We start from the raw sequence: 22,358 nt of genomic DNA on the forward strand, positions 1-22,358 counted from the left end.
TGGGGGTTATAAATTAAATGTGTATATTGTGCAACTCAAATGGAGTATCAGTATCTGTAAAGCTTTGGGATTGAGTAGATCAAACTGAATGATACAGTATTTAAAGTACTTCTAAGTTTTGGGTGAAATGCTTTGAAATTAACCATATTTTTGTGTTAACACAATGGCGATACACACACTCCTCATTTATAATTTACTAATGGGTCTTACGATGGGCTCCCTGAACTGTCCCACTGGAAAATCGAATCCCCTGCAGTTTCACCTGGTTCGTCAGTGTCAACGAGCCTCGGCGGATGATCCATTGGCCCTGGAAAATACTTCCTCCCTGCAGGATTGCGTTAATCTGGCTCATGAAATGCGGGGTCTGGCCTTGAACTACGCTCCAGGAGGGGCGAAAAGGAGAAAAAACATATACGATGAGAGGTCCTTTGGTAAGGAGAGTCAGAAGCAGCAGCACATACGGAGTCGTTTGAGTGTTTTCGAACAGCCAGGGGAGTTTTTCAACTGCCATGTACTGCAGTGTCCTCAGAATAATACTTTTTCTGGTATGGTCAACGATAGTCGCTTCGATTACTACAGTTTATATGGCAGGCCAACAGGTTGGTGGTCTAGAATGTCTTTTAAGATTTGAAATATTGCAATACTCCTGCCAGTTTTGCAGAACTACAGCTGCCTACCGGAGGTGGGTCTATTTGTGGTATACACCCAGCCCAGTGCCTACTTGAATGCCTCCTTGACCTGCTCCAACTCCTCGGAGTATACTGGTAGTCTGGCCCACATAGCCTCCGAATACAGAACCAACTCCTTGGCTCAGTGGTTGCTGGAGTTCAACAGAAAGTCCAAGCCCCAAGGAGAAGAGGCAAATGTCTTCCTGGCCTATGTGGGATTGGTGTACAACAGCTCGACTTCCTTGAGCCACCTGGATTTTCGGAACTCCCAACAGGAAAGCCTGCAGTGCTTTCTTTACAGGGCCTGGGATGCAGGTCATCCTCGTCATGGGTGAGATGACAATGCATTTTATCAAGTTATCTTAAGTTAGTGAATGCAAATTACCAGTCAGGAGCTAACCAATGCCAGCTGCGTGGCCCTGACGCCGCAGGGAACCTGGCAAACGCTCAACTGTGACCGGGAGCTGCCCTTCATCTGCGAAATCCACACAGCCAGGCCAACTTCCACCTGGGAGCACTCCGATTCCGAGCTGGACATAGGGCCAAATGCAGTCTTCGAGTGCAAGGGCAACGATAACGATTGAGTCTATGGCAGCATAAATATTCGCAGCCGTTTTATTCACTTAAGCAGTTTTCAAAACACAAAAGCCAAATATAGATAGGGTTTCTACGGTGTTTGTCCGCCACACGCACGCTTTGTGGAAAGTGTAGTGTCTAGTGTAGATGCTGGACAGGACCACCGTGGGCAGTGCCGTTTAGTGGTACTTGTAGTTCCTGTGGTGCTTCAACTTAGTGTAGTTAATCAGATAGAAGAACGTCATGCTGGCGACGGTCAGCTGGAAGAAGGGAGCGATCCCGGCGCGCTTGGGGAACACGTACTTGTGCTGCCAGCGCCACCAGGCACGGCTCACGGCTCCGGCCACAGCGTTGGGGGTCTTGTTGCGGCGTCCCAGCCAGGCGCCGATCTCGCCCAGCTTCACCTGTCCGAAGGGCACATCGGCTGCAAGGATATTCGGGCAATTATGTAAAGCGGTCAACATTTTTTTTGGGCAGTGTAAATGTGCGAGCGCCGCAAAATTACGTAATTTCGCGCACTCCTCGCGGTACTCACCTTTGCCGTAGAAGCGAGCAGGGTCGTAGGGCCCGTGCACCTTGGGGTTGTACTCAGCTGGATAGTCACCGAAAGCCATCTCGCTGGTTTAATTAAAATAAATTCTCAATTCGGATTCTTATGAAACGGAAAAATTACGCCTGCTACTTACTCGTTCGATACCAAGTATGACCTGGTGGAATATACCAAAATATACTGGCTAAGTCTAGGGTGACCATTTTTGAAACCATTTAAAACATACTTATCAGGTGCTCTACTTTGCAAAGGAATACTTAATATTTAGTTATAAATAATAATATAAGAAATAGGACACCTTTTTTACTTTTTTTCAAGGGGTGTACAAATAAGTTAAGTTAAGTTAAGTTAAATAAACAAAACTGTGTGTTCAACTCAGCTAATTTGGAATATGTATAGGTACATATATGGTTTGTAATAGATTTGGTCTTGTAGGTAAAATATATTATACATTGCTAATAGATAATTAAAAAAAGGACATGTCCAGTAATGGGATGCAAAAGATTCGATTTAAAAATATACGTGATTAATTTATTTTTTTAGTAACGTATATTTTGCACATTCCAATTATGTAGTAAACAGTATTTTTAGTATGGTCCAACCAAAACTTTCCACTTCTGAAGCTTGCACCACCTGGCCACACTGCAGTATATACAGAAATCAAATAGGATTTTTGCATTCGAATTGGAGTCCAACTGAATCGAACGGAAAAGCGCAGGGTAAACAAAAACAATGAAACTGGAGGAGCTGCTGACCAAGGGATCCTCCTCGCCGCCGGAGGACGACGACGAGGACGAGAAGGTGGAGCTGAAGCCGCAGAAGGCGAGCAGCGCCACCGCGGACGAGGGGGCGGAGAATGCGGAGGATGCGGCCGAGGATGCTGGCGAAAAGGAAGGCGCGGGTGGCAAAAAGAAGGGCACGCGCAAGAAACGCTCCCTCAACTGGGAGGAGGCCGAGCGGGGTCTGCTCCTCGAGGTCATCAAGTCCAAGGTGGCCTTCGTGGAGAACCGCAGTGTGGACGCCAAGAGCATAAAGGCTAAGCGTCTGGCCTGGTCGCAGATCACCAAGCAGTAAGTTGCGCAATTGAGGAAGGACGATGGAGCTCCTGTTCTAATGATTCCCCTACCCCCACCCCCAGGTTCAACGCCCTCAACTTCCGCCACCGCCTGCTGGAGCAGATTCAGGTGCAGTGGCGCAGCATGAAGAACTCCGCGAAGCGCGAGCACCAGCAGAAACATCCGAAAACGGAGCCCCTCGAGGGCATGCGCATGATCGAGTTTCTGGAGGAGATGCAGAAGGACCCGGTCACCTCACGCAGTCAGACGCGCAGCGCCAACATGAATGGCACCCTAAAGAAGGAGCTCCTCGACATCGACGAGGACGAGGACATGCCGCTGGCCGCTCTGCCCAACTCCACGAACGCCAGCGAGGATACGCTGCAGACCTCCACCATAGCCATTCCCTCGCCGCCGCCCTCCACCGCTGGCGGAGATGGGGACTCGCAGCAGGAAGGCACTCCCGCCCAGCCGCCAGCCCAGCGACGCAAGCGAGCCAAGGCCAAGCAGTCGCCCTCGGGCGCCAAGACAGAAACCTCCGCCGAAACGGGGGAGGAGAACGAAAAGGGAGCAGGTTCACCGCGGAAACGGCGTCAAAGGAATGTGAGTTGGAACAATGTCCTGTTTTCTTACCAAATTCCTTTATAATAAGAATATTAGTTAGTATATTCTGTCGTCTAGTCGCCTAATTTTGCAATCTTTAAAGTTACCCTTAAGGAAATTGTTTACTTTCTTTATAAGGTTCCATTAAGTTCTTCTAAAGCTTTGTTCATAATTATATTGTAATTTGAAGGTTAAACTTTTATTTTAAGGGTTTCCTAACCCCTCAAGAACAAAAACACTTCCTTATCACCAATATTCGCATTAATAGTTGGCTAAACCTTACTAATATATCTTCTTTCGCCAGCTCTCACAGGCCCAGTCGCTTTTATCCGATGAGAACGAGGCCTCCAACAGCGTGGCTCCGATCAGCTCGCACCAACAGTTCTCCCTGGGCGCCACACCAGTGGCGGACGCGAATAGCCAGCCACTGGAGCTCGTGGCCGCCTCCGAGATGGAGCAGAAGTACAAGCAGGACCTGTTCCGGCTGCTGAAACAAGCCCGCCTGGCCGAGATCGACTACGCCCGGCGGGAGCACGAGCAGAAGCTGCGCTTTGAGCAGATGGAACAGGAGGTCAAGATGGCCTACTACCGGCAGGAGCAGGACCTCAAGCTGCGGCACATGCGCGAGGAGCACGACATCCGGCTGCGGCAGCAGCGGCGGGAACACGAGGCCCGCCTGGGGATCTACTCACTGAAGGGATGCGGCCTGAACGGGAGCATACAGGAGCAGAGCTCGGCCAAGTGCAATGCCAAAGCGGACTACAACAATGTCCACGAGGGTCCCGGGCCATCGACCAGTGCGGAGGGGGCGCTGGCGCTCAATGCCGCCTGCAATTAGGGGGCGTGGCCGTGGCCGTTGGCTCATATGCATATACAATACGAATTGCCAGCAATTAGCGTGTAAGGGCATTTAGAGGAAACATCAACAGTACTTTAAAATTTAGCTTGAAATACGTTTAGCGAAATGTAGCTCCGGTCCGATCCGGTCAGTTGGAAATCCGAATATCCGTATACGGATATGAATACTCATCGACACACTCAAGTTGCCACACGGACAAATGGACTGTTGTTTTATGTGCATTTCGCACCAAACGAACTCACAGACATTGCATTTTCAAGAAATTAGTATTATATAATTGTATCGGTATCAGTTAAGAACAGAACTACGGGCGAAGAGATCAATTCAAAACGCGGTTGTGTCGTCTAAAAACAAACTCAAAAATACTCAAGCACAGACTTTGCATATATGTTCCCCTTTTGCAGAACGCAATTTACTCATCAGTCAGTATTCTCTATGGCCACTGTATTATTTTTATATATTCACATTTTTTTTAGTTATAAGTTTTTTTTAAAGAACTACCATTTATACATAGGGGTGCAACCATGCCGTAAATGTAAATCCATGTATGTTTGTTCATACATAAACGAAAACTTTTATAATTCGTGTAATCATAAGTTACTGTACGTCGTGTTGTATAGCGCTGTAATATCCTGTCACTTGCTTCAGCTTAATAAATACCCTATATCGGGCGAAAGCGAGGTAAAATTAAACCATTAGATAATGAAATACAAATACATAGTGTGTAAACAGTTGGGACGTGCGTTTTAATGGTCTTGATAGATCCCGAAAAGTGTATCAAAGTTAGCTAGTCTGAATATTTCACTAATTCACAACTTTGTAATAGACATTTCTGTACTCTTTTACTACAAAATTGTATTTAGAAAATCGTTATCAATTTTTGGAACAACAGAAATCTTTATAAGTAGCGCAGAATGAAGGACCTGGACGGCTCCCTAGATACCCTGGAAAATGCCCGCTTCAATTACGTCTATGTAAAGGCCATTGCTAAGTTGGGAAAGGACTCGATCTTCACACACAACGAGCTGGTCAGCATAGTGATGCTCTATCATAAATTCGTCCTGGTGAATGGGCCAAGAGCTAAGTACATGACCATCGCGCAACTCTCTATGATAATGGAGCTTTTGTTCGAGATCGAGGATCGCGAACTAAGTGCTACCATTGTGTATAGAATAGCCCATACCCCAGGATCCAGGTCTTCGGATTTCTTTCCTGACAGACATGTGCATTTGGATTCCTTTGTGAGGCTATTTACCATCTACTTTACCAGGGATCTGCAGATGAAGATGGAGTTTGCCTTTTCGGTGAGGAATTTATAGTGTAATTTTGATATCAAGGTAAGTATGAAAGACCTTTTTTGTAGATCTACGATAAGTCCGATTCCGGGCAGTTGAATGGCGAGCAAGTGGGGTTCTTCGTTAAAAAGTTTTTCGACTGCGAGGACGAAGACGAGGCAACTGAACTGCGAATGGTAATACAAATCACCTCTATATGTATTATAATAGTTTATAATTTTTCAATCCTATAAAGGACATGAAGGAAATGCTCTTTCTTAAATTCGACCTAGACAAGGACACCAACATTTCGATGGAGGAGTATTACGAGGTGGTTCGTCAGCAGCCGGAGTTGCTGGAGTGTTTTGGCCGCGTCTTTCCCCCGAATCCTCAAATGGAAGTCCTTGCGCTTTGCGCCAACGTAATGTCCTGGTTCGATGACTCACCCAATCCTAGGATTATGACCAGTCCTGAAACTGGAAAGGCAGCTAGTTAATAGGAAGCTCATAAAAGGATCTTAAGTCATATCCGATAGTAAAATTGTGAAACGTGTTGATATAGATTATTAGAAACCAATAAAATGTACAAAAAAATATTTGTTTGTTACTCCAGCAAAAGCCTACGAGGACACGGAAATTAAGTAAGTTACAGCTTAATTAATTTTTGGGCTTAGAATTTATAAACTTTGGGCATATCCTTTCTCTTGTTTTTTGAGTTTGTTAACATATTTTGAATAATATGACCGTTATTTGTATCGATATTTGATTATTACAAAAACCACTGATGATTTTGGCATCGTTTATCGATAAAATGATCGACTAGTCGATTGTAGTTGGAAAGGAATTGTTTACAACCTGTAAGCATTCGAAAACATTTGAATCAAACGCCAGCAGAATGGCCACGGAGGAGCACCAACGCCTGGCCAGCATAGTGAAGAGCTGTCACGAGAGCTTGCGCCAACTGACGAAAGAGCATGGCGCCAAGGCGGCCTGGCAGGAGCACACGAGCCCGAGGAATGCCAAGCGGCTGGCAGAATACGCCAAGGCCATGAGACAACTGGCGGCCATATGGGAGACCAACGAGGGGAATGTGGAGCTCCAGGCACGGAGCCGCATCAAATGGGCCATCGACTACATCACCAAGTACTTCTTCACCGAGGGAATCTACCTGCAGAAGCGGCAGCGGGAGCAGCGTCTCCTGGAATCCTACAGAGACGAGGGCCAACTGGGCGAGGTGGAGTGTCGACTGATGGAGGAGCCACCGGACAGGCTGCATGTCCTGGATGTGGGCAGCTGCTTTAACCCCTTTTCCAGTGCTCCGCACCTGGAGGTCACCGCTCTGGATCTTTGCCCCGCCACTGAAGATGTGCTGCAGGCGGATTTCCTCAAGGTGGAAGTGGTGCCCGGCATAGAAGAACCTGCTCTGGAGGCGGGCAGCGTGAAGAGGCTCCCAGCAAACCACTACGAGTGCGTCATCTTCAGCTTGCTTTTGGAGTACATGCCCAGCGCGGAGCAAAGGCTGCAGTGCTGCCTCAAGGCCTACGATCTGCTCCTGCCCGAGGGCATTCTAGTGCTTATCACACCAGACTCCCAGCACGTGGGCAAGAACGCACACCTTATGAAGAACTGGCGCTACTCCCTGGCCAGGATCGGCCTGCTGCGTGTGCGCTTCGAGAAGCTACCGCACATATCGTGCATGGTTTTCCGCAAGGCCATCAGCCGGGAGCTCTCCCAGCATTGGGCGAGCATTCACCGGGAGGAGGGCATGTGCGAGGAAATCCGGATACCGCAGGACGATAGCTAGATAAGATACAAGCCTCATAAATCGATGTAAATACGTCCATGTCTACTTGTTTATGGCTTAACTTATCTGTGTTAAGTGCGAGTTAATAATAATGTTTGACGATTTATCTACTATCTATAGATGTCGTAAATGGACAAATGCTATTGCTTCTGTTCCGACTGTGGGAACAGGGCGCCGACTCCCTGCCGCTTCTTCATGGCCGAGGTCGCGCCCTGCGATATCTTCATGATGTTCGGTGGCAGCGGCTTCTTCCGATCCGCCTCCCATTCTGCTCGGTGGAGTCGCTGGCGATGCTTGTACATGTTGGCGTTGGAGAAGAACGTCATGGGGCAATTGGGGCACGTGTATAGAACTTCGCCGGTGTGGGTGGATGTGTGTTCCTGCAGATAGGGTTCATGAAAATCAGAGTCTCCATTTTGATTGGCTTAGAACTCACCCTAAGATCTTGTGGTCGCTTGAAGGCCTTCTCGCACATCCCGCACTTGAACTTGCGCTCGCAGAGATGGTTGTGGTAGATGTGGCGCTTAAGGGCCCTGGAGTTGGTGGATGTCTTATTGCAGATGTGGCAGCGGTGCTCGTCGCCCGGCGGCTCGTGCACCGTGTTCATGTGCTGCTTCAGTCCGGAGAGATGGCGCAGCCAGGTGCCGCAAATCTCGCACTGCACGGGATCGGGCTTGGGACGCGGCTGCTCGGAATGTTCCAGCTCGTGGTGCTTCTTGAGATTCGTTTGCGAGCGAACCGTCTTGCCGCACTTATCGCAGATGATGGCTGATTCCGGGTCGTGCATGTAGCGCAAATGCTCCTTCAGTTTGCGCTCCGTGGGTATCCTGAAAGCATTAAGAAATCAGTTGGGAGATCGATTGCATGGGCCACCTACTTTTTGTTGCACTCTGGACAGGAGAATTTGAACTCGGACTTGGGCACGTGCTTGGACACGTAGTGGTAGTCTATGGCCGACTTGGTAATGAAGCTCTTGGGGCATTTCTCGCACTGGTAGACCGGCTTTTCCTTTGGCTCCGCCTTGACGTCCGGGTTCGTGTGCGTCTGCTCGTGGACATCCAGGGCGCGCGAGTCCTGGAACACCCGTCCGCACTGAGAGCACATAAAGTGCTCTGGGTTCTTGTGGACCAGCACATGCTCCGCCAAGGCCTTGCGGATGTGGAACTTTTTCCCACAACACTCCATGTAGCCAGCTTCGATGTTGTGGGAAAGGCGCTGATGGCGTCGCATGTCCGCAAAGTTCTGCACCAGCAGATTGCAGATGGTGCAGGGAAACTTCTTGAAGAACTGCAGGATAATCTCATCGTACTCGTTCTGCTGTAGCTTACGCCGCTCGATCTCCTCGCGACTCAGGCGAACGGGTGGCACCAGCGGCTTCTCCCGCTTTCGGTACTTCTTGGGCTTCACCACCACCCGCTTGGGGATCTCGGCGTACCGCTCCTCGGGCTCAATGTCGGGCAGGCTGTGGTCGGAATCCTCGCCACTGCTATCGCTAGAGGAGCTCCCACTGTCGTCCGTGCCCAGGACAGCCTCGGCAGCCACAAACTCCATGTCATTGTTGTCTCTGGCATTGTCTTCTTCATCATCGGAGTCCAGTTCCTCCTTCTTTGGCGGAGCAGGGGGCTCTGGCTTGGCCTTGGGCGGACGACCACGTCTCGTGCTCCTTCGAAGCGGGCGGCCCTTGGTCGATTGGCTGTTCCTCGCTGGTTTACTTGAGCTACTCTTGGTGTCTGAGCCCAGAAAATCTGCTAGAGGTACATCCGAATCACTGTCCAGTGGCTGTTCGTTCTTAATGCGCCGCTTTGGGTGCGGAGATTCCTCATTTTGGCCACCCTGCCGCTTGGAAGCACTTCTGGCTTCCGTGTTGACCGGATCCTCCAGAAGCTCCACCTTGGGCAGCGGCTCCAGCTCGTTCACCTCCACCTTGACCTCGCTGGGCGCAAAGAAACCCTCGGCCAGGGCGTCCAGCTCCACGGAGTACAGCGGATTGATGACCTCCTCCTCCGTCTGGCCAAAGAATTCGATGGGCACGCTCTTGGAGTCGCTGCTCCGCTGCTGGTGCAGGCCGGAGACCCGCTGGTGGAACTCCTCGAAGCTGCTGATGCAGTCCCAGCACTCTCGGCACACCGCCGCATCACTGCCCGCCGTGAGGACCTAAGGGATGGAGAGATCTTGATCCTGCAGTAGCCGAACTTGCAATTATGGCGCACAGCTTACCTCGGAGAACGAAAAGTGCTTGTTGATGGTCGCCCTAATGCCCAGACGCACGCCCTCCGCGGACTGCAGACCGATGCCGGCATCGGAGGAGACCAGGCATAGGACGCAGGCAGTCATGATGTAACCGGATCCACTGGCAAACCCCTAATCCCGCTCCATTTCCACTCACAGTTTTTGTTTACGAATTTGCAAAAATTGTTTTCCAAAGCTAAGCAGGGTTGTCAGGTGTGCGCAATTATGGAGGGCCCAAAAACCAACCGATAGGTGTGTGTACAGGCTATATTGCAAACGGTCTCTTTAAAATAGGCGGTTTGTGACATTAATAACTTAGAAAATATTATTTTGGTATATACTCAGATATACTAACAATATTTCACATTCGGCTTCCTTAAGGGTGAGGAGTGTGTGTTGGCTAAGCTAGCGGCGACCTCAACCACACGTTTTGGAAGGACCGTACTTTTTGGTATATTTAATGAGTAAAAGTTTAATGTTTCTTGGAAAAAATACCAAAACACGCACATTGTGAGACAGCTGTTGCGTTGCGTCTTTAAGAATTCAGAAGATTGACAGTTTTAGCCATTTTAAACAGCCATAATAACGCTTTTGACCCCAAAATGGTCAAGCCAAGGAGCAAGGAGGATCGAAAGAAGGCTAGGAAGGCGAAACAACACTGGCACAAGCGGGGATTAGCCTCCACAAAGGCCTCAAAAATCCTGCTACAGCTGGCGGCCGAGGATCCCGAAAGAGACGCCGATCCTGGCCCATCGACCACGGTAAGTTTGGGGGATTTTAGAGGGATATATCCATTTTGGCGACATTTCGAGTTCGCGTCGATGTTACGCGCAGATTCTGTTTTCCCGCGAGTGGTGACCAAGTGGTGGTGGGTGCTCCTACGGGCAGTGCGCAATCGCCGGCCCCCAATACCCCACATTCCCAGTGAATAGTGAAAAGTTCCAGAAAACCAGCTCCAGCCAACTGAATCATTGCTGTCTAGACGGAATAGTCAGAAAAAACCACGAAATCCCCATCCAAGAGGCCAAAGTAATTGATTAATAACCCACCAAGTATGGAGAAAATCTGGAAGAAAGTGTGCGAGCACCATGATGTCCCGGAGCAGGTGGCCAATGAGTGGTTCGCCCGCATCCAGCAGCATTTGAGCTCTGAGGATCCGTCTCGCGCCTACCACAACTGGCAGGAGATGATGCAGCGCAAGTTGCCGCATCTGGCTGGCGTGGCCAATCCCAATATCGTGCTGGCCGCCTTTTTCCAGTACTATCACTTCGATGGCAACCGCAGCTGTGCCGAGCAGAACTGCGAGGTCTTCGAGGAGTTTTGCCAAGATGCTGTCATCGAGGATGTGAGTAAGAGTGTGCCATGAATGATCGTCTCTATCGGGAGTGTTTTACCTTGAACAGGATCACGCCAAGAGTCTGGTGTGCAATTTGCTGGGGCGCAAGACCCCGGAGAACCAGTTGACCTGGTGCCATGACGACGAGGCCAACTTGCTTCAAGATGTGGATCTGGTGGTGCTTGCGTAAGTATCTGTACAGACATCCTCCGCTCATTTCACTTTTATTTTGAACCAATCAAGTGCCTCGCCTGAGGAATACAAGCACTATACTACTCTACTCCGCTCGGAGTACGCCAATCTGGATGATGCCACCTATAAGGCCATGCGCATCAAGGTGCTGGAGACCCTATTGATGATACCCTCCATCTATGCCACCGGGGAGTACCATGACAAGTACGAGGAGCTGGCCCGCGCCAACATACGCAGCGAGATCAACGAGCTGAAGAAGCAGTAAACCAGAGTCGGGGAGTCAGAAGGATCGGGATACGTAGGGGCTGCTTTGTTTACTGCTATTGAGTTGTGTACTTACCGGCCGTTTTACCTCGTTTGACTGCAAGGCACTCGTGTATTGAAGAGCTAACTTCTCTGCCGAGCCTCTACTTAATTTTACTCCTAAGTCATGTGTAATCAAAATCATTTTCCTAGTTAGTGTGTACGCCTAGATATATATGTACGTAAGCCCTGTAGACTCCAGCTCATAATAAACTTGATGTAAATGATGTACCAAACGTGTAGTTTTACTCAAAGCCTTTAAAGAACCAAAGAAATCCGATAACGCAGTAAGTAGGAAAAGTAACTCTAGAATTACTTTTCTACAAATACGATCGAGTGCCATGCGGATAACGTTAAACAGTTTAATTTCCCCAAACAGGTTGTAACACTAGAAACAGCGGTCTCCAGTTCAAGTTCCGAAATGCCGAGAACAGTGGGGCAGAATGGCTTCAGGAAGGTAAAAGACCCCAAGCCCAAGGTAACTCATCGAAATTTACAGATAATCCAATTATGGCATGCGATTTTCTACAGATCTCGGCCAAAAAACTAAAACGTAAGGCAATGCAAAAGAAGAAATTTGATCGCGAAATGTTATCAAAGATACTGGGCTCCATAAAAAAGAAGTACAATGTCCAGAAAAATCCTCAAATTAGGCGCAGATTGGACTTTCGCAGTAAAGAATCTCCCACAAAAAACCGTGTCCTACCCAAACCAAAATTCTACAGACCGCAGAAGGTAAAGCTTGTACGATATTTAAGATATTTAATTTACGTTCACCTGATGTGAAATTTAGGCAACTGCAATTTCTACCGAAAATCTGAATGACACCATTGAGGACGGGGAAGTCGTAGAAGATTTGGTGAGCAGCGACGACGACGACTGCGTGTTGCTGGAGACCCCGAACGTCTCCATAAACATAGAGGATGATGATGAGCCCTGCACAAGTGATAAGCTCTTAAAGGATGTAGTTAAGGATTGCAATGGCGAGGCGGCTTTGCGAATAAAACCAAAGACGGAAAATCCAGTGTTGTACTCCACAGTCTTGAAGACCGATTTATCTGAGTCCATCATTAACTTGGATGAAGTCTCCGAAGAAGTGGCAAGCTCAGTTGTGGACAACAACGATTCAGTAATATTTATTGAGGACACTATTGGGACAGAAGACTTCATCCCAATACCATCATATTCGCCGCCGCTGCGGAATGGTAAGAAGAAAAGGAGGAGTGCCAGATTGGCGGAATCACCCAAAAGGAAGACGGCACGGATGAGTGACAGCCTTTTCACCACTGCCGAAAAGAAGAAGCTTGGCGACTATAATAGGAACACATTTAATCCCTCGGAGGAGGCAGGAGAGGTGTCTGATAAGCCAAAAACGAATAAGAGGTCTATTATCATCGATGGCAGCAATGTGGCCTTTGCGTGAGTTCACCAAAGTTAAATTCAGATAGGATTGAACTAGTTTTCTTTATTTATTTATTTATATAAAGCTAGCTTTAAGTTAAAACAAGGAAGAACGCTATAGTCGAGTACCTCGACTATCAGATACCCGTTACTCAGCTAAAGGGACCAAAGGAAAATGGAGATATGCAAGCAGCAAATGCGCCACCTACCGGCGGTAGACAGATTTAAGCGTTGTGGGCATTAGAGTGGGCGTGGCAAAGTTTTTTTTAAATCAATCGATAGGTATTGACGAGACCAATACATTTAAGTTAAAATTTTTTATCTAGCACGAAAATTGTGGGCGCCACAGGCTTGGGCGGTTTGTGGGCGTTAGAGTGGGCGTGGCAAACTTTTTTTTAAATCAATCGATAGGTATTGACGAGATTAATACATTTCAGTTTAAATTTTTTATCTACCATGAAAATTGTGGGCGCCACAGACTTGGGCGGTTTGTGGGCGTTGGAGTGGGCGTGGCATATTCGCGTAATAAGCTTGCGCTGCGCTCAAGCCTACGGAATCTAAATCTGAAATCTCGTTTCTCTATCTTTGATATTTTCCGAGATATCCGCGTTCATATTTACGATTTTTTGAAGTTTGTGGGCGGTTTGTGGGCGTTAAAGTTGGCGTGGCAAGCTTTTTTTTAGGTCAGTCGGTAGGTATTGATGAGAACAATACATTTCAGTTAAAATTTTTGTTCTAGCATCAAAACTGTAGGAGCCACAGTTTTGGGCGGTTTGTGGGCGTTAGAGTGGGCGTGGCACTCTTTTGAAACAAACTTGCGCTGCGCAGGAATCTCAGGAATCTGCATGCCTAATCCCAGTATTGTAGCTCTTATAGTTTCCAAGATCTCAGCGTTCATACGGACAGACGGACAGACGGACAGACGGACAGACGGACATGGCTAGATCGACTCGGCTAGTGATCCTGATCAAGAATATATATACTTTATGGGGTCGGAAACGCTTCCTTCTGCCTGTTACATACTTTCCGACGAATCTAGTATACCCTTTTACTCTACGAGTAACGGGTATAAAAATAGGATTAAACTCTTCAAAACATAAGACATTCAAATATATTAAGGTTAAGTAAAAACAAGGAAGAACGCTATAGTCGAGTACCTCGACTATCAGATACCCGTTACTCAGCTAAAGGGACCAAAGGAAAATGGAGATATACAAGCAGCAAATGCGCCACCTACCGGCGGTAGACAGATTTAAGCGTTGTGGGCGTTAGAGTGGGCGTGGCAAAGTTTTTTTTAAATCAATCGATAGGTATTGACGAGACCAATACATTTCAGTTTAAATTTTTTATCTACCATGAAAATTGTGGGCGCCACAGACTTGGGCGGTTTGTGGGCGTTGGAGTGGGCGTGGCATATTCGCGTAATAAACTTGCGCTGCGCTCAAGCCTACGGAATCTAAATCTGAAATCTCGTTTCTCTATCTTTGATATTTTCCGAGATATCCGCGTTCATATTTACGATTTTTTGAAGTTTGTGGGCGGTTTGTGGGCGTTAAAGTGGGCGTGGCAAACTTTTTTTAGGTCAGTCGGTAGGTATTGATGAGAACAATACATTTCAGTTAAAATTTTTGTTCTAGCATCAAAACTGTAGGAGCCACAGTTTTGGGCGGTTTGTGGGCGTTAGAGTGGGCGTGGCACTCTTTTGAAACAAACTTGCGCTGCGCAGGAATCTCAGGAATCTGCATGCCTAATCCCAGTATTGTAACTCTTATAGTTTCCAAGATCTCAGCGTTCATACGGACAGACGGACAGACGGACAGACGGACAGACGGACAGACGGACAGACGGACAGACGGACATGGCTAGATCGACTCGGCTAGTGATCCTGATCAAGAATATATATACTTTATGGGGTCGGAAACGCTTCCTTCTGCTTGTTACATACTTTCCGACGAATCTAGTATACCCTTTTACTCTACGAGTAACGGGTATAACTATAGGCTAACTAAATTAAGAGCTCTAGCAGCTAAGGCCTTCAGCTCATCTGAGGTGTGGAATTTTACAACATTCTTATTTACATTTAAATTTTAAACTTAATTTAGGCTTTTTCAATGTGATGATTTTCATGATGTTGTCGGGGGTTGGGTTTGAGATGGTGTTCATGGGGTTAAGTGATTGGAAGGATTCTGAACTGGGTTGGGATAAGGAAGGGCCGTGTATAATGATATGTTTTCTTATTTTTCAACAGCCATGGAAACTCGAACGTCTTCTCATCTGAGGGAATAAAGTTTTGCTTGCAGTACTTTGAGAAAATAGGGCACGACGTCAAGGCTGTGATTCCAATGTTCAGGAGAAACATCTACAAGTCGTCGAACCCCGAGCTTCTCGACAAGCTGCACAAGGAGGGCAAGATAGTGTTTACGCCGTGCAAAAACCTTCACGGCCAAATGTCGTCCTGCTACGATGATCGGTTGGCTCTCTTACAAACTCCTTGTTACGCCTTAAAATATCCTTACTTTCCTTTTCAGCTTCATTTTGCAGCTGGCATACGAAAAGAATGCTGCCGTCGTTTCCAACGACAACTACAGAGACCTCATTGACGAAAATCCTGCCTTCAAAAAGATCGTGGAGAATCGCGTCCTTGGCTATTCGTGGTGCGACGATATATTCATTCTACCCAAAGATCCTTACGGCCGCTGGGGACCCACACTCGATGAAATTTTAAGATGCTAGTGCATTTAATTACTTCGTTAGAAATCCTTTTCTTATTTGTGTGAAAATTAGTTTAGTTGTGTGTTCAGTTACTAGCCATACTTGCGGTTAATTTAACTTTCTCTTTCTGATATTATCTTAAAAATAGAGTTTAGTTTTTGAAAACTCACAAATTATTAAGAGTCATTGAGTCGATTTCATGTACGCCTTATTGCGGTCCATCCAACTCTTTTTGCCTGACATTATTCTTCAAGTAGTTTTTAGTTGGTCTGAACTCAAAAATTATTATGCGGCGCTTACTCAGTTTGCATTGAATAGTTTTCAATCGTAAAACTTAATTTTTTATGCCAAACTGTAAATATATGGCGAATTATTTTCAAAAAACGTTATGGTAAAATCCCGCACTAAATTAAGCAATTCTCAAGGAGCAGTTTATTTACATAAGCAAACTGTACAAGTGTTTCGTATGGTGTATAAATAAGAATAAATGTAAGATTCCCCCGAATCGCACTGCTGAGTTACACCACCGGCGGCTGGCCGTTGACCAAGAACACTGTGGTGGTGGTGGACGTGGTCGTGGTGGCCACGTTCGCCTCGTAGACCGGCGGTGGTTCGTTGATTCCAGTCGCCAGGTTGGGGTTGCTCGCCTCCAAGCTGGTGGCTATGGTCAGTGTGCTGTCCTGCTTTCGCTCGCTGAAAGCGGCCTCGTCGTAGCTGGGCGGCAGGTCCAAGGTCTTGGGCAGCACACTGATCTCGTCCTGGGTATTTAGGCACACGTTGCTGACTCCGCCGGAGCCGCCGTTGCAGTTGTTCGTCACATTAATCTCCATTTGGCGACGGGCTGCGGGAAAAGAAAGATCGGCATAGGTTTTAAATCTTGCTTTGCGCCATTTTCCCTTTATAATGCTTTATCTATTAGCTTTAGCCTTAAAAGTATCATTGGAACTTTCCAACAACACTTAAATAACTAATGAATAAGATATATTAAAAATAAGTTTTCAAACTGTGTAGTACCTCAATTAAAATAGGTAGTAAGTAGACATTAATTATAATAAAACATAAGGCCATAAAAAGAGGAGTTTTTCACTTAAAGTTCGAATGAGCTATTGAAATTTTAATTTTTTTGTTGCTCAAGCAAAACGAAACCGTTTGGTTATGTTAACCGATGGCTGATAAAAATAGTAACATATCTAAGCTCAACTTAATAGTTCAAAGAATAAATATATAATAATATTAAATCTAAGGTCTACATCCTGTTAATTTTTAAAATTTCAAATAACAAATGACCGTTGGACGTAGGCTAACAGTAACCGTTTTGACTGTGCTCTGTTAACCGCCAGCTGTTAACCGCTGATTGCCAGGGGCGTGGCCAGCTAACCGCAAAGGGGTACTCATTATAAATACCGCTGTTGGGCCTCTTTTGTATTTAATCTACTCCTAGTTCCAAGTGTTTAACTACGTATTTATTAAGTTGTTAAAAATATTTCTTGAAAGATAGCAATCCCCCTTGATAAGACTGAGGCTACGCCCTTCAGCCCGCTGTTGGGTCAGCTGCTCTGACGTCAGTCGATCAGCTGTTGCCGCCAACGGAGGCCCACAAAACTTGAAGCGCTGCGATTTAATCACAGACTTTGGTATTTCAACACCTACGCGCCGTCGAAGAAGCGGCGCCACCTGAAGCGCACAGAATCGAGTAAGTGAAACCATGTACAGGCATTCCGACTGCCCAGTGGCTCACCTTCGGCCAGGTGTGTTTACATAATGACGCTGGCCAAATCGCCGAGGTGAAAGTTTAGCTGCATGTGAGCACGGGGAAATGTATGTAAAGGGAAAAATTTAAATGAAAATGTTGGCAGAGGTGCAACAGGTTTGGAGGTCTTGAGTTGGCCAAAATCACTGGGCGAAGGGCAGAGTTCAAAGTGCTCTCGGTGACTCAGCGACTCAGTTAATCGGTGGTGAAAGCCCGGAGGTCAAGTGCCATTGAGACACCTGTTGATTTCGCAAACTTAACCGAGTAAAACTCTATTTTTCAGCTGGAGGAGATGCTGCTGCGACGCTTCCTGGGCTATGGCTTCGTGGGCGCCGGACTGGCCTCGACCGGCTGGAGCCTGCACACCAACGATTACGATCCCAACTCGCTGGGCATCGTCCGGCTGTCCCGATCCGCCGCCGCCGTCGTGGACGTGGCACTCACCTACAAGCGGGAGCTCTACTACAGGGAATGGGACAAGGAGACGCCCGAGTACAAGGCGGAGAAGAGCCGCGTCCACAAGATTGCCGCCGAGAAGCTGCTTCAGCTGATCTGCACCAACAGGGGTGTCTACATCAAGGTGGGCCAGCACATTGGGGCTCTGGAGTACCTGCTGCCCAAGGAGTTCGTGCAGACCATGAAGGTCCTCCACTCCGATGCGCCGCAGAACCCCATCGAGGACCTGTACAAGGTGATCAGACAGGATCTGCGCTGCAATCCGGAGGACATCTTCGACAGCTTCGAGCGTGAGCCCTTGGGAACCGCCTCGCTTGCCCAGGTGCACAAGGCGCGCCTCAAAAGCGGCGAGGTGGTGGCCGTCAAAGTGCAACATCCCTACGTCAAGGGTAACTCCCGCGTGGACATGAAGACCATGGAACTGGCGGTCAGTGTGCTGGCCCGGATATTCCCCGACTTTAAGATCCACTGGCTGGTGGAGGAGTCCAAGAAGAACCTGCCCATCGAACTGGACTTCCTCAACGAGGGCCGTAACGCCGAGAAGGTGGCCAAGCAGTTTGAGAAGTACTCTTGGCTGCGGGTGCCCAAGATCTACTGGGAATTCAGCACTTCTCGGGTCCTAGTCATGGAGTATCTGGAGGGCGGTCATGTCACGGACCTAGACTACATCCGGCGGAACAAAATCGACACCTTTGCGGTGGCCAATCGCATTGGTCAGCTGTACTCCGAGATGATCTTCCGCACTGGCTTTGTTCACAGTGATCCGCATCCGGGAAACATCCTGGTAAGACGCACGCCGAAAGACAGCCTGGAAATCGTTTTGCTGGACCATGGGCTGTACGCCAATCTGACGGACAAGTTTCGGTACGATTACTCCAATCTGTGGCTGAGCATCCTCAACGTGGACCGCAAGGCGATGAGACAGCACAGCGAGCAGCTGGGCATCAAGGTATATATGAGAGCTAAGGATCTCCATTTGAATCCTTATAACCTATCTACTGTTCCTTTCAACCAGGGTGATCTTTACGGGCTGTTCGCCTGCATGGTGACGGGACGACCTTGGGAAACGGTGATGCAGGGCCTCACCAAAGTCAAATATTCCAAAGAAGAGGTAGGTTTGTCCAACCTTAAAGACCTTTCAAGTTACTAATGGTATCCCCTTTCCCATTCTGCAGAAGAACACGCTTCAGAACAACACGTCTCTGGTGCTGCCGCACATTTCCGACGTGCTGGAGCAGGTGGACCGCCAGATGCTGCTCATCATGAAGACCAACGACCTGATTCGCGGCATTGAGTCCACGCTGCGCACGCAGAACCGGATGACCGCCTTCTGGGTCATGTCCAAGTGCTGTGTGCAGAGCTCCTACGCCGAGCAGCGGACCCAACAGGCCGCCTCCGGCTCCTCGCGGATCCTCTGGCTGCGGGTGCGCGAGCGATGGGAGCTGTTCAAGCTCAACTGCTACTACCTCTACCTGGGACTGATCAATTTCGGTTTCCTCGAAGCACTCAAGCAGGTTATTTAGGCTAAACAATGTGGTGCCCCCCATTAAAAGTACAAAACCCATGTGACGAGCCTGGAAAAGGGAAGTTACCTCGTTGTCTCTGCTGGGCGAGATTCCGGGCATTGAGCTCCCGCTTGCGTTTGGCGCTCTTCGGGGGAGAGAGTGGAGCATTAGCATAAGGATTTGAATGCTTTCGAATGGGCTTACCATGATCATGGCCAGCGGAAAGGCGATTAGAAAGAAGAAAACCAACACAATGTAAATCACGTAGCTGGGATAGAAGAACATGTACGGACCACCGTAGCCGCCATCGGTGATCCAAATGGTAACGGGCGTGGTGTAATTGTAATCCCCAATCAAATCCGTACTTTCAGTGGTTACAGCAGTAGCGTTTAGCAGCGAAGTGGTATTACTCAGAAGAGTGGCGACTGTTGTATTTATGGCAGGAGCCATGTTTAAATTGTGCGTTAATTCCGCGCTGATTAAGGCGATTTTTGAGAACTAACGAATTGTAGAAACTCTTTCAAAGACAGCCGTTCACTGACAAACCGACGAACCCGACTGAACCACTAGCCACCGAATTGATAGGACATCCGGGCATGGGTCAGGCACACCAGGCCAAAAACCAAACCCCAAGAACACACATATTTGCTTTGTAATCATTAGCTGATAAGGTGACAAAACCAGTGTCGAGCCAGGGCTTTGTTTTTTGTTCGTCGTCGCAATTTATCTAATGAGGCGATATGATAAATGTGCGCAAATAGATATATGTCTGAGCGCAGGCATAAATATATATTAATGTCGTTCATGATTTATGGCGGCCGTTCTCTCTCATCTCAAGAACGAGTTCAGTGGCCCATCTGGGGCAAATATTTATGTTTGCCCACCACCACGGCCCCACTAACCAACCAACGCCAGCTACTCACCTGGTTCCTCCTTCAGGCGCTGCGACATCGAGGAGTACGAACGGGAGGCAATCAGCAGCACCTGGAAGACGACACTTGGTTGGGATAGTACGCGGCAAACTTGGTCGATATGGGTATAGCCAAACTCACTCGCAGGAGGAAGAGCAGGAAGCTGAGTACGCACAGGACCAGGAGGACGATACCCAGATGATCCATTTCGGTGAAATGACCCACAAGTTGACCCAACGAATGAGTTGTTTTGGCCAAAAACGTAAACCGTGATTCACCCTAAAGCCCTGGGCACATGTCAAAGCGATAAGATATACGATATGACCGAACTCTGATTACATTTTAAGCAGTTGATGGACTTTTTAGCACCTTGGCCTCCGGCCGCAGGGGATCCCTTCCAGACTAATGAGCAGCCACTTGCCAAATGGCCAACTCTCGGATTGTGCAGGCCCTGTTATCTCGGCCGGATTGCATTTTATGTTTGTGCCGGCTGTTATCTCCTCCGGATTCTGTCCGTCAGTCAGTTGTTAACGCTTAATTGAAGCTAATCTAATGGCCCGTTGGCTTTGTGTACCCTGTGTACCCTCGCATTCCGGCCAATGTTCGACCCTTGACCCCAGAGAAAAACTCGCAGATACTTCTTTTCCAACACAAATATATGTATTTCCAATGTTTCCCTTTGATTTGAAATCAATTGAACGAATGAAAAGCATCACACGAAAATTCTTAAATACTTAAGCACTACCAACATCGATTTCGAGTTAAATATTTCATTGAATTTTCAAATAGTTTTGTTGCTGATGTCAGATTACGGTCTAAATAAACCCATTGTATTTCGTTTTGGTTTGCAATGCATATGGATTGCAGCTCGAATAATATTCATATATGAATATGAAATTGGCACACTTTGTTTTTCATTGTTTTTGCATATGTGGTTTATATTTACTGATAATCGTTTCTGATTTTCGCTAGTGTTCGCAATTGAATTTCCGCTGGCTCGATTGAAATTGCAATTCGCATTTCGCAATTCCCAATTAATTTATTTGCAATTGGTTTTGTTTACCATTTCTCGTCACGCTCGCTATTTAAGGTTGTCCATAATAATGTCCACTATATACACGGGTATATATTGCGTATTTGTGTAGGATATATCATATATATGGCAGAGCGGGCTTCCTGTTAACCAGTAAAACATTTTCATCATGCCTCTCGTGTTCTATTTGCCTCCGAGCTTAATTGAAATCAAAATAAGAAAACAAATGAAACGCAAATAGCCCGGGGCGGGTGTGTGTCCGCATACAATTGGCAGCCACTGTAGAAGGTGTCGGTTGCAATTAATGGGCTCCGACCATTGTTAAACATTAAACTTTAATTAGCTGCAGTGTCCGATTCGGCATTCCTGATTGGGGAACTCCCCTGCCATCCACCTGTGTAAATAGAAATGCGAAATGGTAAATAAAGGACTCGTTTGCTCATGGGCTAAGTGGAAATATGAATATGCATGCTCACTCTCGCATAAAAATCACACAGAAAATGTATTTTAATTTTTATGCACGGTCTGTGCTCATAAAAAATTCATATATCTCCGCTCTCTGGCTTTTTGTGGCTTTTTTGCCTACATAATTCCTTAAAGGTATCCTTTTTCATCCTCAAGAAGCTACAATTTTGTACACAACGAAATTGCTTTTCGAAAGATAAATTCACGTTGACATTTTAATTAATTTATCCCCCACACTATGCCTTGTTAATAGTTTTGTTTTGCCTTCGAGTTTACAATGTTTACTCAAAATGCCAGCCATACAACACCTTAATCAAATAAATACGTATGAATACGAGGCCCACGCACAAGGTAAAACTGGGTGGAAATTGTTGCAGGAACACACGACACAAATCAATTTGCATAAGGATGGAACTTTCCAACTTTTAGCATCGAGAGAAAACTTTGCTTTGTGGCAGGCGCCATAATCAAAAAGGACGATGGGTATGCACGTATTTTGTATGGGTGGTTTGTATATCAGTAACAATTAAAAATAAAATGTTTTACAAAATGTTTCAAAACAAATACTCTAAAATGTTTTAGTTTATGTGCTTTGTCTAATGTTATATGATACGATATAAGAAAACGCACTAATTTTAATAAGTAGTATAGTCCTCAAGTATTAAGCACTAAATAAG

General features: G+C 47.0%; 11 protein-coding genes across 16 annotated transcripts in view; 7 read left to right on the forward strand and 4 right to left on the reverse strand.

The window, feature by feature from the left end:
- Nucleotides 1-150: 150 nt before the first annotated feature.
- On the forward strand, nucleotides 151-1,274 carry LOC119550108. The gene is made up of 3 exons (XM_037858590.1): nucleotides 151-599; nucleotides 654-999; nucleotides 1,057-1,274. Exons 1-3 carry the CDS (start codon nucleotides 164-166, stop codon nucleotides 1,250-1,252), a joined length of 978 nt encoding a protein of 325 aa, XP_037714518.1. The 5' UTR covers nucleotides 151-163; the 3' UTR covers nucleotides 1,253-1,274.
- LOC119550110 (putative ATP synthase subunit f, mitochondrial) lies at nucleotides 1,249-1,971 on the reverse strand. The gene is made up of 3 exons (XM_037858591.1): nucleotides 1,931-1,971; nucleotides 1,780-1,862; nucleotides 1,249-1,668 (listed from the first exon to the last, which is right to left on the reverse strand). The coding sequence occupies exons 2-3, from the start codon at nucleotides 1,856-1,858 to the stop codon at nucleotides 1,424-1,426; spliced, it is 324 nt and encodes a 107-aa protein (XP_037714519.1). The 5' UTR covers nucleotides 1,859-1,862; nucleotides 1,931-1,971; the 3' UTR covers nucleotides 1,249-1,423.
- Nucleotides 1,972-2,429: 458 nt separating this feature from the next.
- LOC119551626 lies at nucleotides 2,430-5,046 on the forward strand. Its single transcript, XM_037861048.1, has 3 exons — nucleotides 2,430-2,864; nucleotides 2,933-3,452; nucleotides 3,757-5,046. The coding sequence occupies exons 1-3, from the start codon at nucleotides 2,527-2,529 to the stop codon at nucleotides 4,288-4,290; spliced, it is 1,392 nt and encodes a 463-aa protein (XP_037716976.1). The 5' UTR covers nucleotides 2,430-2,526; the 3' UTR covers nucleotides 4,291-5,046.
- Nucleotides 5,047-5,104: 58 nt separating this feature from the next.
- Nucleotides 5,105-6,165, forward strand: LOC119551627. The gene is made up of 3 exons (XM_037861049.1): nucleotides 5,105-5,615; nucleotides 5,675-5,782; nucleotides 5,842-6,165. The coding sequence occupies exons 1-3, from the start codon at nucleotides 5,226-5,228 to the stop codon at nucleotides 6,079-6,081; spliced, it is 738 nt and encodes a 245-aa protein (XP_037716977.1). The 5' UTR covers nucleotides 5,105-5,225; the 3' UTR covers nucleotides 6,082-6,165.
- Nucleotides 6,166-6,420: 255 nt separating this feature from the next.
- LOC119551244 (S-adenosylmethionine sensor upstream of mTORC1) lies at nucleotides 6,421-7,501 on the forward strand. The gene has a single exon (XM_037860488.1). It carries the CDS (start codon nucleotides 6,480-6,482, stop codon nucleotides 7,386-7,388), a length of 909 nt encoding a protein of 302 aa, XP_037716416.1. The 5' UTR covers nucleotides 6,421-6,479; the 3' UTR covers nucleotides 7,389-7,501.
- Nucleotides 7,410-9,854, reverse strand: LOC119551243 (transcription factor grauzone). The gene is made up of 4 exons (XM_037860487.1): nucleotides 9,606-9,854; nucleotides 8,266-9,542; nucleotides 7,825-8,215; nucleotides 7,410-7,768 (listed from the first exon to the last, which is right to left on the reverse strand). Exons 1-4 carry the CDS (start codon nucleotides 9,720-9,722, stop codon nucleotides 7,529-7,531), a joined length of 2,025 nt encoding a protein of 674 aa, XP_037716415.1. The 5' UTR covers nucleotides 9,723-9,854; the 3' UTR covers nucleotides 7,410-7,528.
- A 256-nt stretch (nucleotides 9,855-10,110) lies between these two features.
- Nucleotides 10,111-15,945, forward strand: LOC119552012 (probable ribonuclease ZC3H12C). Of its 2 annotated transcripts, none has more exons than XM_037861742.1 (6): nucleotides 10,111-10,378; nucleotides 11,828-11,926; nucleotides 11,980-12,183; nucleotides 12,242-12,867; nucleotides 15,098-15,319; nucleotides 15,378-15,945. In XM_037861742.1, exons 1-6 carry the CDS (start codon nucleotides 10,220-10,222, stop codon nucleotides 15,580-15,582), a joined length of 1,515 nt encoding a protein of 504 aa, XP_037717670.1. In that variant the 5' UTR covers nucleotides 10,111-10,219; the 3' UTR covers nucleotides 15,583-15,945. The 2 variants fall into 2 exon arrangements, with proteins under 2 accessions (XP_037717670.1, XP_037717671.1); XM_037861743.1 differs by having other exon boundaries at nucleotides 11,828-11,905.
- On the forward strand, nucleotides 10,531-11,684 carry LOC119552015. The gene is made up of 3 exons (XM_037861751.1): nucleotides 10,531-10,962; nucleotides 11,021-11,139; nucleotides 11,197-11,684. Exons 1-3 carry the CDS (start codon nucleotides 10,672-10,674, stop codon nucleotides 11,408-11,410), a joined length of 624 nt encoding a protein of 207 aa, XP_037717679.1. The 5' UTR covers nucleotides 10,531-10,671; the 3' UTR covers nucleotides 11,411-11,684.
- A 27-nt stretch (nucleotides 15,946-15,972) lies between the features above and the next one.
- Nucleotides 15,973-20,543, reverse strand: LOC119552014. Of its 2 annotated transcripts, none has more exons than XM_037861749.1 (3): nucleotides 20,325-20,543; nucleotides 20,196-20,256; nucleotides 15,973-16,402 (listed from the first exon to the last, which is right to left on the reverse strand). In XM_037861749.1, exons 1-3 carry the CDS (start codon nucleotides 20,388-20,390, stop codon nucleotides 16,080-16,082), a joined length of 450 nt encoding a protein of 149 aa, XP_037717677.1. In that variant the 5' UTR covers nucleotides 20,391-20,543; the 3' UTR covers nucleotides 15,973-16,079. The 2 variants fall into 2 exon arrangements, with proteins under 2 accessions (XP_037717677.1, XP_037717676.1); XM_037861748.1 differs by lacking the exons at nucleotides 20,196-20,256; nucleotides 20,325-20,543 and adding exons at nucleotides 19,360-19,417; nucleotides 19,477-19,838.
- LOC119552010 (aarF domain-containing kinase 1) lies at nucleotides 17,117-19,354 on the forward strand. Its single transcript, XM_037861740.1, has 4 exons — nucleotides 17,117-17,254; nucleotides 17,595-18,716; nucleotides 18,783-18,878; nucleotides 18,943-19,354. Exons 2-4 carry the CDS (start codon nucleotides 17,604-17,606, stop codon nucleotides 19,288-19,290), a joined length of 1,557 nt encoding a protein of 518 aa, XP_037717668.1. The 5' UTR covers nucleotides 17,117-17,254; nucleotides 17,595-17,603; the 3' UTR covers nucleotides 19,291-19,354.
- A 330-nt stretch (nucleotides 20,544-20,873) lies between the features above and the next one.
- The window catches only part of LOC119552013 (putative lysozyme-like protein), a 34,235-nt gene continuing 32,750 nt past the window's right edge, over nucleotides 20,874-22,358 (reverse strand). For all 4 annotated transcript variants that reach the window (XM_037861745.1, XM_037861747.1, XM_037861744.1 and 1 more), the window contains exon 8: nucleotides 20,874-21,610. The gene's annotated coding sequence lies outside the window, so the exon portion shown is untranslated. The remainder of the gene's footprint in view (nucleotides 21,611-22,358) is intronic.

This window comes from Drosophila subpulchrella, chromosome 2R, assembly GCF_014743375.2.
Source record: "Drosophila subpulchrella strain 33 F10 #4 breed RU33 chromosome 2R, RU_Dsub_v1.1 Primary Assembly, whole genome shotgun sequence".
Classification (NCBI taxonomy): Eukaryota; Metazoa; Arthropoda; class Insecta; order Diptera; family Drosophilidae; genus Drosophila; species Drosophila subpulchrella.

Bases quoted from the DNA above. Each gene is read 5' to 3' on its own strand.
- LOC119550110 (XM_037858591.1), bottom strand. From the start codon at position 1,858: ATGGCTTTCGGTGACTATCCAGCTGAGTACAACCCCAAGGTGCACGGG. The intron at 1,669-1,779 runs GTGAGTACCGCG...ATATCCTTGCAG, and splicing joins TGCTCGCTTCTACGGCAAAG to CCGATGTGCCCTTCGGACAG.
- LOC119551243 (XM_037860487.1), bottom strand. From the start codon at position 9,722: ATGACTGCCTGCGTCCTATGCCTGGTCTCCTCCGATGCCGGCATCGGT. The intron at 8,216-8,265 runs GTAGGTGGCCCA...TAATGCTTTCAG, and splicing joins TGTCCAGAGTGCAACAAAAA to GATACCCACGGAGCGCAAAC. The intron at 7,769-7,824 runs GTGAGTTCTAAG...CCCTATCTGCAG, and splicing joins AGCGACCACAAGATCTTAGG to GAACACACATCCACCCACAC.
- LOC119551627 (XM_037861049.1), top strand. From the start codon at position 5,226: ATGAAGGACCTGGACGGCTCCCTAGATACCCTGGAAAATGCCCGCTTC. The intron at 5,616-5,674 runs GTGAGGAATTTA...CCTTTTTTGTAG, and splicing joins AGATGGAGTTTGCCTTTTCG to ATCTACGATAAGTCCGATTC. The intron at 5,783-5,841 runs GTAATACAAATC...AATCCTATAAAG, and splicing joins AGGCAACTGAACTGCGAATG to GACATGAAGGAAATGCTCTT.
- LOC119552010 (XM_037861740.1), top strand. From the start codon at position 17,604: ATGCTGCTGCGACGCTTCCTGGGCTATGGCTTCGTGGGCGCCGGACTG. The intron at 18,717-18,782 runs GTATATATGAGA...CCTTTCAACCAG, and splicing joins GCGAGCAGCTGGGCATCAAG to GGTGATCTTTACGGGCTGTT. The intron at 18,879-18,942 runs GTAGGTTTGTCC...CCCATTCTGCAG, and splicing joins TCAAATATTCCAAAGAAGAG to AAGAACACGCTTCAGAACAA.
- LOC119550108 (XM_037858590.1), top strand. From the start codon at position 164: ATGGCGATACACACACTCCTCATTTATAATTTACTAATGGGTCTTACG. The intron at 600-653 runs GTTGGTGGTCTA...TACTCCTGCCAG, and splicing joins TTTATATGGCAGGCCAACAG to TTTTGCAGAACTACAGCTGC. The intron at 1,000-1,056 runs GTGAGATGACAA...GCAAATTACCAG, and splicing joins GCAGGTCATCCTCGTCATGG to TCAGGAGCTAACCAATGCCA.
- LOC119551244 (XM_037860488.1), top strand. From the start codon at position 6,480: ATGGCCACGGAGGAGCACCAACGCCTGGCCAGCATAGTGAAGAGCTGT.
- LOC119552015 (XM_037861751.1), top strand. From the start codon at position 10,672: ATGGAGAAAATCTGGAAGAAAGTGTGCGAGCACCATGATGTCCCGGAG. The intron at 10,963-11,020 runs GTGAGTAAGAGT...TACCTTGAACAG, and splicing joins AAGATGCTGTCATCGAGGAT to GATCACGCCAAGAGTCTGGT. The intron at 11,140-11,196 runs GTAAGTATCTGT...GAACCAATCAAG, and splicing joins GTGGATCTGGTGGTGCTTGC to TGCCTCGCCTGAGGAATACA.
- LOC119551626 (XM_037861048.1), top strand. From the start codon at position 2,527: ATGAAACTGGAGGAGCTGCTGACCAAGGGATCCTCCTCGCCGCCGGAG. The intron at 2,865-2,932 runs GTAAGTTGCGCA...CCCCACCCCCAG, and splicing joins TGGTCGCAGATCACCAAGCA to GTTCAACGCCCTCAACTTCC. The intron at 3,453-3,756 runs GTGAGTTGGAAC...TTCTTTCGCCAG, and splicing joins GGAAACGGCGTCAAAGGAAT to CTCTCACAGGCCCAGTCGCT.
- LOC119552014 (XM_037861748.1), bottom strand. From the start codon at position 19,722: ATGGCTCCTGCCATAAATACAACAGTCGCCACTCTTCTGAGTAATACC. The intron at 19,418-19,476 runs GTAAGCCCATTC...TCTCCCCCGAAG, and splicing joins TTCCGCTGGCCATGATCATG to AGCGCCAAACGCAAGCGGGA. The intron at 16,403-19,359 runs GTAACTTCCCTT...CTTTTCCCGCAG, and splicing joins CGCCCAGCAGAGACAACGAG to CCCGTCGCCAAATGGAGATT.
- LOC119552012 (XM_037861742.1), top strand. From the start codon at position 10,220: ATGGTCAAGCCAAGGAGCAAGGAGGATCGAAAGAAGGCTAGGAAGGCG. The intron at 12,184-12,241 runs GTAAAGCTTGTA...TGTGAAATTTAG, and splicing joins AATTCTACAGACCGCAGAAG to GCAACTGCAATTTCTACCGA. The intron at 15,320-15,377 runs GTTGGCTCTCTT...TTTCCTTTTCAG, and splicing joins TCGTCCTGCTACGATGATCG to CTTCATTTTGCAGCTGGCAT.